Genomic DNA, 15,428 nt, shown 5'->3' on the forward strand with positions numbered 1-15,428 from the left:
TTCAGTGCTTCAGCACCCAATTTCTAAGAGAAAATGCAAGTCCTCCTCTCTCTCAATTTTTTTTTTAATCCTCTTTTTTATCAAAGAATAATCTTTTTTTTTTTCCAATATAACTGGTCAGAACACAAATTCCTTTTTTATAATTTTTCCAGTCAATATTGATCTTTCACTTGTACTTCGCGGTTTTAACGCTGCATTCAATTTCAATGAAACCGCCAAAATCACAAATGGTTCTCTGCCTTCCCGTTTCTTGTCTGCACTTATCTCACTTCAACTGCCGCAATTCAGGTTATATTTTTTTTTTTTTTGGTTATATTTGATCAGATCTCAATCTGGTCTTTCACATTCATCAGCATCAGTACTGCTGCAAAGTCTCTCGAATCAGTTGAAATACAGACAGTTCTCAACTTTCCTGACTTTTAACAGCTTCCTTTTTTTCTGTTTCAGTATATATTGTTCAGAATATAAACTTTTCTCCTCTTTTTTTCTATTTCGCCAAACTGTTCAATCACATATACCACGCGTTTTCAGCGTTGCATTCAAACTTCAATAAACCGCCAGCACAAACGGTTCTATGTCTTCCCGACTTTCATCAGCACAAATCCCGCTTTAAATATAGCAATTCGGCTTTTTTTTTTCTTTAGTTATATTTTGTCAGAACATATCCATTCTTTACTTTTTCTCAATCTAACATATATCTCATAGTCTCTTAAAATCGCCGACACTGACAGCTCTCTGCTTACCGACTCCCTTCAGCTTTTTTTTTTTTCAGTTTACGTTCGTCTCTCCGTCTCAGCACTGCTTTCAAGTCTCTCCAAACCTCCGAAAACACAGACTACTTTCCCGATTCCCCTCAGCTTCTTTGTTATATCTGATCAGAATATAAACATATACTTCAGCGCTGTATTCAATTCTATGTAACCGTCAGCTCAAACGGCTCTCCGCTTTTCCGTCTCCTGTCTGCACATACCCTTCTTCAAATACCGCAGTTTAGGATTTTGTTTTGTATCTTTTATTCAGCTTTCCGTATATATATTTTTATATTATTATTTTGAAGGAAAAATAATTTTTTCTTTATTTCATTGCCTGGATGGTGAGGAGCTTCAGGATCACACCTCCATCCGTGCTCGCGCTAAGCCACGCCCCCTATTGTAGCTATTTCAAAAAGGCAAGTCATTCTCAAAAAAAACGCACATGCAGATGAGGTTGGCAGAGAGTAGCAAAGGTTTGCTAAATTTAGATGTGCCCATCGCTGGTGATAGCAATCAGCACATGCGCAGAATAAATGCACACACAAAAAAAAACCCCAAAAAAGCAAATCGAAGATTGGAAGGAGAATCTCGGAGAGAGCGAGAACCAGAAGGCCTTGAGCATGCGCAGATGCTCAAGGCCCAGGCAAGAAGCAGGAACTTCTTTCACTGGCACCGGCAAGTCCTGTGGGCTGCGTGCCGGTGCCAGATGGGGTAAGGCTGAATGCTGTTCGGGCGGAGGAAGCAATGCCGGTTATTGGGGGGGTGTGCTCGCAAATAGAGTCAACGCTCGGTTTGCAAGACAAGATTTGCAAGAATGTCTTGCTTGTCTTGCAAAAACACTCGCAAACCGTGTTACTCACAAACCGAGGTTTGACTGTATTTGTTAGTAAGAATTTTGTTTTTTTAGTATTTTAACTTATATTCTGCCATCCATGTCTAAGATATGAATACAATTAATAATCTTATACTTTTGTACGAGTAGAACCATCGGGAATAAGGACTGTGATGTCATCAGCATAATTGTTTAAAAAACCATAATCATCTTAAAACAAAAGCAAAATAAATGTAAAAGATTAAAAAGCAGGGGAGACAGCAGGGAGCCCTAGGATATTGTACCTTGTGATGCTCAATTCCTTTATTATGATCAAGACTAGACACATACGTATTTCATCCGTAATGGCCTACCTCAGGAGTCTGAATCTTTATAAAGAATTATGTGGAGATATTGTACCTTAATAGAATCTTACTAGAATTCAATCCACTTTAATGCAACTTCAGCTGCATCAATCTTCCAAGCAAAACATTATCCGTAACTTCAGAGATACTGGATAAGCTCCTACCATCCACTGTACTATTGTTTTCAATGAGAGCAATGGTTTGCAGGTACTGGCTGCAAATTGCTATGCCTGCCTTCTAGCTTTGCTCGAATACTGAAATAGCTTAGAAAAGATAAGTTTCATCAAACATTTTCACCATTTTAAAGACATCAGCCTTCTCCATAACCTACCTGGAGAACATTGCTTTTCTGAGGACCAGGATAAGCGCATCCCTCATAGACATACTGATTTTTAGCAAGGGCTGGAAAATAAAGTTCAGAAAGAAAGGCTGGGGCAATATATTTTTCAAGTATTCGTACTTTATAAAAGAATCTAATTTACTGATGAGATCTGCCTACAGCAAGTTAAGACAGTTTTTACCTCAGACGGCCTGTTTAAAAGCAGATACAAAAGATATTAGGTTCTTACCTTCATAATATCTTTTCTAGTAGATAGGGTTGTCCATGCCTGTTTATGAACATACTGCAAAAGATGTCAATCACAGCTTTTCAGCTCCTACTCCTTCTTCCTGGTCTCTTCTGCCCCCCTTCAGTTCGTACCAAAGCTGACGACCAGCAAGACAACAATATGTTCTGGAGGTGGCACATAAGAACATAAGAAGTTGCCTCCACTGGGTCAGACCAGAGGTCCATCCCGCCCAGCGGTCCGCTCCCGCGGTGGCCCATCAGGTCTGCGACCTGTGAAATGGTTTCTGACCACTTCTATAACCTACCTCAAGTTCTATCTATACCCCTCTATCCCCTTATCCTCCAGGAACCTATCCAAACCTACCTTAAACCCCTGTACAGAGTTCTGGCTTATCACCTCCTCCGGAAGCTTGTTCCATGTGTCCACCACCCTCTGGGTAAAAAAGAACTTCCTAGCATTTGTTCTAAACCTGTCCCTTTTCAACTTCTCCGAGTGACCCCTAGTGCTTGTGACCCCACAGTTTGAAGAATCTGTCCTTATTCACTTTCTCTATGCCCTTTAGGATTTTGAAGGTTTCTATCATGTCCCCTCTAAGTCTCCTCTTCTCTAGGGAGAAAAGCCCCAGCATTTTTAACCTGTCAGCGTATGAAATAAGAACATGTGTGCCTTTGCCCAGGGCATCACCTCTGTTGTATGCAGGTAGGATCTTTTGTGGCCTCCATTGACCTAAGGACTTGAGGTAATGCCATGCAGCTAACAGGACTATAATCTGACCATGAAACTTCTGTTTGTATGCTTCTGGAAGAAATATTTGGCCTTCTGCTGTGTTGAATAAGATTCCCAGCTATTCCAGCATCTGAGTCGGAACCAGCTGGCTCTTTCGAAAGTTCACAATCCATCTCAGACTCTTCAATGTCTCCACAACTACCACTACTGCTTTTTCTCCTTCTGCTCAGTACGGTGCGCTGATGAGTCAATTGTCCAAATATGGGTGCACTTGTCAACCTGCTCTGTGGAGATGAATGTCCATCACTACCATAACATTGGTGAAAGTTTGGGGTGCTAGTGACAGCCCAAAAGAGATTGCTGAAAATTGATAATGATTCTCCAACATGTGGAATCTGAGGAATTTTCTGTGTTCTGAGAAGATGGGGATGTGAAAGTAAGCTTTCATGAAATCTAGGATGGCCAGAAACTCTCCTGGCTCCAATGCAGTGATGATGGACAGAGTGGTCTCCATCCGGAACCAAGGAATCCTTAGGGCCGTGTTGACATGTTTGAGATCCAGGATGGGTCTCCACTTTTCTGAGTCTTTCTTTGACATGGTAAAGCATATGGAGTATCTGCCAGAGCCCAAGTCTTTTGGAGGGACTGGTTGATTATCTAGCAACCTTTGCAACGTTGCCTGAAACCTTTTTTTTCTCTGGCAAATCCACAAACCAGTCGGAGAGAAGATATGCAAATTCTGTCTTATAACCCTTTCTGATAATCTCCAGGACCCAACAGTCGGACATTATCTATGTCCAAACCTCCAGATAATCCAAGAGCCGACCTCCAATCTTCAGAGAAATGGCTTGAGGTCAGATGTCTTAGTGGCTTTTTGGCTGACACTGCAGAGCGGAAACCTGAACCTTAGTTCCTCTGGTTTCCAGAGAATTTCTGTGTGGAACCTTTTAAGGCTCTCAAGGTAGCTACTCAGGATCTGCTGTCTGGTAAAGATCGTGGTTATCAAACTTGTACTTGGGCCATAAGATTATATAGGCCCTTGCCAAACAGCATTTCCCTGTACAGGAGCCTGCTCAGCATCACTTCAGAGGTTGAGTCACCCACCTATTGCCCAATTCAAAGCATACAACAAATAGAAATTGAAAATGCTGAGATTTTTCCCATGACTCTGATTATATCATAGAGTACATCCACTACATAGTCTATTCCTGCCAGAACAGGTTATGGCAGGAGCCGAGTCCATCAGGCTCTGATTTCGCAGCCTAGAATGACAGGTGCATGCCACAAAGGAAGCCGTGGCTGCAGCCTTAACATCCTAAGGCTAGAGCCTCAAACTGCTTTCTGAGTACCATATCCACTCTACAGTCCTGCGGATCCTTTAAAACACCGTTCTTTAACTGCCGATCCACAGACCGGTGCCAGTCCGCAAAAAATTCCTGCTGGTCCGTACAGGACCGGCAAGATCGACGAGCTGTAGTCCGCGCAGAGCCGGAGAGATCATGGGGAGCCTCCAACAGTGTGCTTTCTCCCCTCCCAGCGGCTCTCCTTACGTACCAGCGCAGCGATTCTGGAAGGCAGCCTTGGGGCTTTTGCTGAGTCACGGCCGCCTCTGATGATGCAACTTCTGCTTTCCTCAGAGGCGTTGAGACCCAACAAAGGACCCGAGGCTGCCTTCCTGAATCGCTGTACTGGCAAGTATGGAGAGTTACTGGGAGGGGAGAAAGCCACAAAAAAAAAAAAAAAAAGGGACAGCTGCTACTGGACCTGGAGAGGGAGAAGGAGAGATGCTACTAGGAGGGGAGGAGGAAAAGGAGTCTGGGAAGCTGCTGGGCAAGGGAAAAAAAGGGACAGCTGCTACAGGACCTGGGGAGAAGGAGAGATGCTGCTGAGAGGGGAGGAGGGAAAGGGAAGGGAAGAGAGTTACTACTGAACAGAGGGAGGAAGAAGAAAAAAAGGAAGGAAACAGCTGGCAGGAAGATTAGAGGAGGGGAAGGGAAGAGACAGGAATGAGATGGGAAGAGGGGTCAGCAGAGAAATTGAGAGGGATAAAGATGCTAGATCTGGTGTAGGAGAGATAAAAATGAATGTTATTTACTTGGAAAAAAGACATAACTTTGTCAAATCCATTCATTCTTAATAAAATTCCACTCAACCTTGTCTCCTATGTAAAAATCCTTGGAGTAATAATAGACGATAAATTGTTTTCGCTTACTGTTAAAAACTGCTTTTTCAAATTACGTCTGATCCGTTCGATCGCCAAATTTCTCAGTTCAAATTCGATCAAGATACTTATTCATTCCTTAATAATAGCAAAACTTGACTACTGCAATGCACTTCTTCTTAACATTACCCAGAAAGAAAAAAGGAGACTTCAGTTAATACAAAATACGGCTATTAAATTAATATATAATGCGAGGAAATATGACCACGTCTCACCACTGTTGATAGACGCCCACTGGCTGCCAATCGGTCACAGGATTACCTTTAAAATAATGTTGCTTATTTTTAAAACACTAGCATCTAATGAACCTCAATTCATATCTAGATCTCTAATTCCACACAGTTCTCAACGTCCACTTCGTTCATCTGGTCAAAATCTGCTTACAGTTCCCTCTCTGAAAATCATAGGAACAAGAAGATCTGATATGTTCACAGTGATGGGACCTCAATGGTGGAACGCTCTGCCTCAATATATTAGAATTGAAAATGACATTACAATATTTAAAAAATCTTTAAAAACCTATCTATTTAATGATGCTTTTAATATCTAAAATTTTAACATCTTTTAGATAAGTTTCCAATCGTGCTATGGTTCAATCACCCCTTACCTTTTGTTTTTTCCTTTTTTTTCTACCAAATATTTAAGATTGTAACTTTTAATTTTTCCCTCCCGACTCTTGTCTGTAATTCATGTAATTATACTGTTAAAATGTTAAGTTTCTCCTTATTATTCTTTACTTGGATTTTGTACATCGCCTAGCAATTTTAATAGGCGATTCATCAAATGTACTAGCAATTTTAATAGGCGATTCATCAAATGTATTAATAAACTTGAAACTTGAAGAGAGCAGTGAAGCTGGAATGAATCATGTAAAAAGGAGAGAGGGGCATAGGCTAGATGGAAAGGGGAGAGGGGCATAAAAAGAAGACAAATACCATATGTAAGGGGGAGAGGTCAGACAGTAGATGGAAGGGGCAGATGCTGGATTGAAGAGACAGAGAGGGCAGACGCTGGAAGGAAGAGAGTGAAAAGAAGATGAAAGCAGAAACCAGAGACAACAAAGGGTAGAAACAAATAATTTTATTTCTATTTTGTGATTAGAATATATCAGATTTGAAATATATATCCTGCTAGAGCTGGTATTAGACATAACTGGGGACTGCAAAGTACAGGCAGTGGCTTAGGGCTCTCTCTGATCAGGGGGCAGTTGTCCTAGTTGCACTCCCCTAACCCTATTCCTGCTATGTGTGACTGTGGTATTCTGTTAGCATATTTCTGTGTAGCATTCTGTAATAATTTGGCTTATTCAGTTTTCTTGATAGTAGAGGGGATATATGTGAAGGGGAGGGGAGACAGGGGTTTTGTTGATCCTTGCTCTGTATTATTTGTATTTATAAAATGACAATTGTACAGAATATTGTTTCTTTTTATACATTAATAAAATACATTCAGTATAAAATCATAACTGAGGCTTGTGCGGATGGGATCAGATGGTTTGCGAGGACCGAGCTCGCAGAGACGGGGCGGAAACGGGGTTTTTAAATGTCAGTCCTAGTAGTTTGCCGGTCCACAAAATAATTTTTTTTCCCGCCAGTCCATAGGTGTAAAAAGGTTGAAAACCACATCTCCCTCACTTGATAGGGAAATGTGTTTGGTCACCTGGGCTACCAGGGAATCCACCTTAGGCATAGCAAACATTTGCTGAAATTACTTTTTTTTGTAAATCTTTATTCATTTTCAAATATTACAACAAGTGTATAATAATCAATCAGAAAGATTTTTAACTAAACACTTGACAATCTTATTTATATTCCTCCAAATATATAAATATAAAAGAATCCCACCCCACCCACCCATATATTAATAATTAACAATTATTATCATTCATAATCCCACCCACCCCTATATCTTATCCAATACTAAGGTGTTTAAGATGTCTGATCATTAGAATAAATAATCAATGGCCCCAAATCTTTTTAAACTTATGATAATTTCCTTGTTGCAATTTGCTGAAATTCCTGATCCACAGAATACAGATTAGTCATGGTTTTAGTCACCTTCAGGAAGCCTTTGGATTTCTCCTAGGGCTCTGTGACTAGGATCCTCATGTCCATGTGCCACAAAATAGACATGGGTCGAGCCTGGACCCCACTCAGAAGAGAACATTGAGAGGATGGGATTTGCAAAAGGTCTATCCTCATTTCTGATCTCCAGCAAAGTAAAGGGATCCTATCCCTGATCTATGGCCAATACTGGCTCCTGGTCCTCTAGATGGGAGGCTGCTTCTTCCATCAGGGAAGCCTCACTTGGGATCATTAAAGGGATCAAAACTGACCCCTCGCCCTCCGAGTCCTTGTCCAATGGACTATCATAGTTCAAAATAGCCTCTGCATTTAGGGAAGAGGTGCTCCGAAAGTCCAGAAAAGCCTGTGCACTGGGCTGCTCACCCTCAGACCTGATCAACGGATTTCTGCTTTGTGCATAAGCCTGCCAGAGGAGATTAATGAACTCTGGGGTAAAGGACTGAGAGGCCAACTCTCCTTACCCTATGGTTGGGCAGACTGGATGGACCATTCGGGTCTTTATCTGCTGTCATTTACTATGTTACCCCTTAGGATGGAACAAATGCCTTTTCTTGGGCTGCAAAGCATCTATGCCCTTAAGGTGTGCAGTGCTGCTATTCTGGGGCTCCAGAAGGTGTTTCATTTCCTTCAATGGGACCATCTGCCTTTCTCAAGCCCTAGAGGCCTGAGGAGGGGCTAAGCCCAAAGCTCCCACCCATCCTGTGCCACGCGGCATGTAGTGCAAGGGCGCTGTTCAGGCACCAATCCAGTGCAAATAAGGCATGATATAAGGGTATTAGAGTCTGGAGACTCCAAAAGTCTGAGAACTTAGGAAAAAAATAGGTAAATCCAAGATGGTCTCCACAAAGAAAATTAAGGAAGGAACTGTACACATCAACCAGGGATAAATCAACTAAAATTTATTAAAACAGATAAAACAGTCTATATAAAATATTTGTTGAGACCAATCGTTGTTGTAGACCCAACACGGTCAGTGTTTCTGCTCAGAAGCCTGTCTCAGGGGTATACTTAACATCCAATAGATGGCAATCTTGTTATATCGATGACTACTGAGAACGTATGTTATGGGAGAACAGAAATAACATATCTCCAGCAAAACTGTACACACATTTTTCCGTTTTGCCTCAAAACTGATAGGGATGGAGCAAGCAAGTGCTGAGGGCCCGGAACGCTGAGCAATACAAATCTTCAGCAGGCTGCACAGGTTCCAGAAGGTTACACCTGTCAGCTGCAGACTAAAGTCTGCTTTCTCCAAGCAGGCAGAGCAGACCCATGAACTGCATAAACCCCCCCCCCCCCAATGAACAAACCGAACCCCCTCCCCCGAAAAACAAAGAAATAAATAGAGCAGATCAGAATGACACCTACAGAAGGAAGAACTGAAGGGGGCAGCAGAGACCATGGAGAAGGAGGAGGAGTTGAAAAGCCATGATTGACTTCTGCAGAATGCTCACAAGCACAGTTGGACTACCCTAAGGTTCAGCATACCATCCCTATTGCACTGGAAAGTTCAATTAGAAGAATGATAAAATAAAGAATTTACAGATAGACAGTACTTTCAATTCACTTCTATCTAGTATGCCCCAGGTTTCCAGACAGGTTCAACTGACCCGGCCTACTCTCACTGGGTTTCAGCCTCTTTATGTGCACTGGTCTAGTTGGGGGGAGGGGGGGAAATAACAGGTGCCCTTCCAAGACTTACAAAAAGAAAATGGCTTGGGCACTAGAGATGCTTTTCAGTACCAAGTACAAGATTTTATTATGCATAAGGCTCATAAAGATCTTATTTTAGAAGAGACACCATTTGAAAGGGCTATATAAACAGGTACTGGTAGAGGGGCATATACCGTATAAACAAAGCTATACTAGCTCTTTCTAATCCATTCTCACGATATACAAAACCCTGGGAATGGGACTTAGGGCAATTCTTTAGTGAGAAACAGTGACAGAGGAGCTTTTGGAGCTTGATGAAGGTATCAGTGGCAACCCCATTAATAGACAATGCATATAAGCTTTTTTTTACCAATGGTATTACACACCAGACAGGATAATGTGGGAAATGGATTATGCTAGTGTAATTATAGGTAAAGAGGGATATTTTTCCACATCTGGTGAACTTGCCCAGCTATTTCTGCCTTTCGGGAGGTCCTTGTTCTTAAGGAAATGCACATCTATACAATATCTTACCAAGCTGAAGGATGCCTCCTTAATTTTAAACTAGTTGGAATACCTAAATAAACTTATAAACTGGCAATCCACATTATCACAGCAGCAAGGATTTTAATAGCAAAAAGCTAGAAAACAATAACCATTCCATTGCTAAAATTGTTTTATGTCTCAATTAATTGCTCAAAAGTATGGACAAATAGTCGTATTCCATAAACTTTGAGATGTATATACCCAATGGAGATCGACTGTTAGCTAGACTTGCTGGCAGAATTGTTTGGGAGCAATATGAATCTCTTGGCTGAGAGGGGGAGATACATTGTCATTTCTATACGACATCACCATTCTCCTTCCTTTTGACCAACCAACGTCCTCCATGACAGACACACTACACAAGACACGCGAAACAGTAGCAACATGGATGAAATATCACAAACTGAAACCAGACAAGACAAAATTCATTCTCCTCAAAAATAATAAAACCCCATCCATAACAAATCTAATAATAAACTCAATCACATAATAATAATAACTTTATTTTTTATATACCGCAGTACCACAAACAGTTCAGAGCGGTTTACAGAGCAAGAGACTGTACATTTACAGCGATGATACAATGCGAACTGTACATATTCAGTATAGGTATTTTATACAGTAAAGAAACAAAGTAGGTTTATCATACAGGGGACAGTACATATACAGCACAACCCAATCTAAAACTTCTAGGAATGACAATAGACATGTACCATGTAACCACAATTCAACAAAACAATACAAAAATCATTCGCGATCATGAGAAACGAAAGGCAAGTTTGAAAATTCTTGGACAGAACACAATTCCAGCTCTTGGTCCAGTCCCTAGTCCTAGGTCTTCTAGACCAGTGGTTCCCAACCCTGTCCTGAAAAACCACCAGGCCAATCGGGTTTTCAGGCTAGCCCTAATGAATATGCATGAGAGAGACTTGCATATAATGGAAGTGACAGGGATGCAAATTTGCTCCATGCATATTCATTAGGGCTAGCCTGAAAACCCGATTGGCCTGGTGATCCTCAAGGACAGGGTTGGGAACCACTGTTCTAGACTACTGCAACATACTATATCTCCCCTGCCCAGCAACCATGATAAAACAACTACAAACAGTTCAAAACACAGCTCTAAGACTTATCTATTCACTGATGAAACACGACCACATCACAGCAGCATACCGCGACTCACACTGGCTCCCAATACAAGCAAGAGTACAATTCAAATTCTACTGCCTACTATTTAAAACCAAAAATGGAGACAGCCCAGTCTACCTAAACAACCGCCTAATCCAAACTACCTCAACCAGACATAAGAGAACCCACAAACCGTTCATGCATCCTCCAATCAGAGGCGTCGAACGAAAAAAACTTTACGATGGCCATCTAGCCACACAGGCAGCAAAACTGGACCACCAACTCTCCAATTTACTGACAACGACCCCAAACTACAAATCATTCAGAAAAGAAATAAAAACCATCCTATTCAAGAAATTCTTGAAGACAAACTAACACCGCAATTCTCTGAAGCAACTCGCTCTACTCTTCAATTCCTCTGGAAATAGCCAGATAACTCCTTTTGTATTCTGCCTTGAACCACAAGGTAATGGCGGAATAGAAATCACTAATGTAATGTAATGGTGTACTTTGATGCTCATGTTTGTAATATTGGTTATAGGTTTGTTGGATCGCTAATTAAAGATTTGAAAATGGGGGGAAAAAAAACCAGTTTTTACCTCTGTGCTTCCTCCTACCTCCAAATTTGGACCAATGATCTATCCCAGCTTAGTCACACAGAGGAAATAAGCTTCTCATTTCTCTACATGAGTAAACTTACAAGGTTCAAAGATTAGGAATGAGAAGGTGAGGTACCCTCAACAAGCAACACAGAAGGAAAGAGGAGCCTTGGAAAAGGAACCAAATTCTACACCTACATGGAAGGAGGCAGAGTGCTAATTTAGGGGGCAATTTTTAAAAATCTTCATTTTAAGTGCAGAGCCTACATGGACTTTTAATCAGATTTTATAAGCTTTATTTTGAAAATAAAATAAAAAAAAAGTATTTCTAGATATCTGCACCTACTTTTTCTGTGCGTATCTTTACTAATCACAAAAATACATGTCATTTTGAAAATGGAAAACTGCACACATTAATACCTCACGAAACCAAACCCCACTTCAACAATACAGGTGAAAATAAGTACATTGTAGAGCAAAGCAAGTCCTTTTTCTCATTACAGGGCAGCTAATTTTAAAATAACTTTTACTTCTATGTGGCTTTTGAAAACTGCTGGCTATCAAACATTAAAGGTAGAATATCTGGAGACCTGGTGATTCTCTGAAAAGTGGGAAAAAATGGCAAGTTCAAAAGCCACAGAAGAGACCCCATGCAGCAATATTGGAAGAGTCCCTACCTGGACAGCCTTCAACAGCCCTTGCACAGTGTTCAGAGGTAAAAAAGACAATTGATCAAATGCTTCAGTAACCTTGGAGGATGAATACTGAAGGACAAGGGGAGCTGACACTACAATATCTGATAAGAGGTCTGGAAAACACAATTTTCAAGAAAGTTATTTCTCACTTTACTATAGCACATAGTCACATGACCAAACTCTTAACAAAGGAGTTCTTCAATATGAGCTTCATATACCTTGTTTCATAGTATTATCTAGTGCACCCTGTGTTAAAGGAGAAATTAGGGCTTACCTGCTAATTTTCTTTCTTTTTGTCCCTCCAGACCGACACAGATGGATGGGTTTACACTCCTCTACCACCAGGTGGAGACTGAGAACACACTGAATTCTATCAGCAGTATAAGTGGGCTGTGCAGTCCCTCTTAGAATCAGTCTGACGAATAGCCAAACAGGAACTTCGAACTAAACCCCAAACCCAAAAACTTGGGGTTTTTGTTTTTTTTCTTTGTAAAGATCAGAACCACGCAAACAAAACTATCCCCACAGCTTGTCAGTTAAACCAGATGCCGCTGCTCCACAATAACTATTTACACTCCCCAGAAAAAAAAAAAAAGCAAAAAAGACAAAATTGTAATTTAGCATTCCTAAGAAAAAACAACTCTGCATCAAAGGAAAAATACTGGGTGGGTTCTGTGCCGGTCTAGAGGGACTAAAAGAAAATTAGCAGGTATGCCCTAATTTCTCCTTCATTAGCGTTGCTTCAGACTGGCTCAGATGGATGGGACATACATAAAAACATAAGAACTGCCATCTCCGGATCAGACCTTTAGTCCATCAAGTCCGGTGATCCACACATGTGGAGGCCCAGCTAGGTGTACATCTGGCATAATTTTAGTCACCCATATCCCTCTATGCCTCTCGTAATGAGATGTGCATCTAGTTTGCTTTTAAATCCTAGAACAGTGGATTCCGCAATAACCTCCTCTGGGAGAGCATTCCAGGTGTCCACCACTCGTTGCGTGAAGCAGAACTTCCTGATATTTGTCGTGGACTTGTCTGCCCTTAGCTTCAGTCCATGTCCTCTTGTCTGTGTCACACTGGACATTGTAAATAATTTTTTTTCCTGCTCTATTTTGTCGATTCCTTTCAGTATTTTGAAAGTCTCGACCATATCCGCTCGCAGTCTCCTTTTCTCAAGGGAGAACAATCCCAGTCTCTTAAGTCGTTCCTCGTATTCCAAGTTCTCCATATCTTTTATTAGCTTCGTTGCTTGTCTCTGCACCTTCTCCAGCAGTTTTATATATTTCTTTAGGTTGGGAGACCAATGTTGGACACAGTATTCCAAGTGTGGTCTGACCATTGCCCTATAAAGCGGCATTATAACTTTCTCCGATCTACTCGCAATTCCTTTCTTTATCATGCTTAACATTCTATTTGCTTTCTTTGCCGCTGCCGCGCATTATGCCAACGGTTTCAGGATCCTATCTATCAGTACACCCAGATCCTTTTCTTGTTCGCTCTTACCCAGAGTTGCATCTGACATTCTATACTCGTGTTCCTTGTTCTTTCTGCCTAAATGCATTACTTTGCACTTTTCCACATTAAACTTCATCTGCCATTTCTCCGCCCATTTCTCTAACTGACTCAAGTCACTCTGGAGTTCCTCGCTATCCTTCTGCAATATGATTGCCCGGCATAGCTTTGTGTCGTCTGCAAACTTGAAGATCTCACTAAATGTTCCTTCTTCTGGGTCATTGATGAAAATATTAAATAAGATGAGCCCAAGTACCGAGCCCTGGGGCACACTGCTAGTCACTTTCTCCCAGTCTGAGAATTTCCCATTTATGCCCACTCTCTGCTTTCTGTTCTCCAGCCAATTGCCTATCCATCTTAGTATATCTCCCTCTATTCCATGGCTTTGTAGTTTCTTGAGAAGTCTTTCATGTGGAACCTTGTCGAACGCTTTCTGGAAGTCCAAGTATATTATGTCCACCGGTTCTCCACTATCAATTTGTTTGTTCACGGTCTCAAAAAATTGAAGTAAATTCGTCAAACATTATTTCCCTTTCCTGAAGCCAAAACAGTACCCATCATGGGTGGGACCCCTGAAGGGCCACTACAAGAACTCACTTGCCAAAAACAGTATCCTGACGTGCCTGAATGTCCACCCGATAGTGGCGCACAAAAGTATGCCAAGAAGACCACCAGGGGCACCAGGGAACTCTCCGCCCAGGACACTGCTTGACCCTGTGTGGAATGAGATAAGAAAATCTAGAATTGGCTTCTGAAGAAGGTATGCCGAAGCAATAGCCTCCTTGATCCATTATGCAATCAAAGCCTTAGAGGTACTTTCCTCTTTACGTCTGCCAACTAGGAGAATAAAGAGAGAATCTGACCATCAGAACTAGAGTCCTTTTCACATAAGCATGAAAGACCTTGCAGACATCTAATCTGTGCAACTGCCTCTGCTCCAAAAGTACCCTCCCAACTACCCAAAACTAGAAGGGCAACTGTCTGATTCACATGAAAGGGGGAAACAACTTTAGGCAGAAAGGAAGGAATAGGCCACAAAACCACACACTCCCTCAAAAATTCCAAGAAAGGAACTCTACAAAAAAATTCTTGCAACTCTGACATGTCTTGCAGAAGTAATGACTACCAGAAATACAACATTCAAAGTAAGGTCTTTCAGCATGCAGGAAGTCAGAGGCTCAAAAGGAAGATAAATCAGCACCGAAAGGACCAGATTGAGAACCAAGCTGGAACCGAAAGGGCAAACCAGAGGCTGGATCAACTTAGCAGCTCTAAAGAAGCGGATCACATCAGGAAGAGACAACAACCATTGACCACGCAAAGGCCACCTAAAGAAAGACAAGGCCACCACTTGAACCCAACAAGGAGGACCAAGCAAGGCCTTGCTCCAGGCCATCCTGCAAAATTTCAAGATGTGAACAAAGATGCTCACATAGGAACCACCGCCTGAGAGAAACAGTCCTCGAAGAGGCACCAGATATGCATATAAGCCTGAGAAGTCGAGAACCTCTGAGATTCCAAAAAAGGGTAGAGACTGTCTTATCTGAATATCCTTTCTTGCTTAGACATTCTCTTTCAAAAGCCAAGCCGTAAGATAAAAGGGACTCGGACCAAACATAGGGAAAGGACCCTGAGTCAGGTCACTCGAGAGGGGCAGAGATATGCATCAGGCCATCTGTTGGCTAATCCTGCACCAGAGCATCTAGCCCCAAGGGTGAGCAATTCCGATCCTCAAGGGTCTGAATCCAGTCGGGTTTTCACGAT

The 15,428-nt window shown here is 41.6% G+C and overlaps 2 protein-coding genes across 5 annotated transcripts in view; one reads left to right on the plus strand and one right to left on the minus strand.

The window, feature by feature from the left end:
• Positions 1–15,428, minus strand: part of FANCI (FA complementation group I) — a 134,526-nt gene that overhangs the window by 82,183 nt on the left and 36,915 nt on the right. For all 4 annotated transcript variants that reach the window (XM_033921059.1, XM_033921057.1, XM_033921058.1 and 1 more), the window contains 2 exons: positions 12,132–12,262; positions 2,260–2,330 (listed from right to left, as the gene is read on the minus strand). In XM_033921059.1, coding sequence (XP_033776950.1) covers positions 2,260–2,330; positions 12,132–12,262 — 202 coding nt within the window. The remainder of the gene's footprint in view (positions 1–2,259; positions 2,331–12,131; positions 12,263–15,428) is intronic.
• WDR93 (WD repeat domain 93) overlaps positions 1–15,428 on the plus strand; it is a 384,961-nt gene that overhangs the window by 7,473 nt on the left and 362,060 nt on the right. The gene's annotated exons all lie outside the window — the stretch shown is intronic.

This window comes from Geotrypetes seraphini, chromosome 14, assembly GCF_902459505.1.
Source record: "Geotrypetes seraphini chromosome 14, aGeoSer1.1, whole genome shotgun sequence".
Classification (NCBI taxonomy): Eukaryota; Metazoa; Chordata; class Amphibia; order Gymnophiona; family Dermophiidae; genus Geotrypetes; species Geotrypetes seraphini.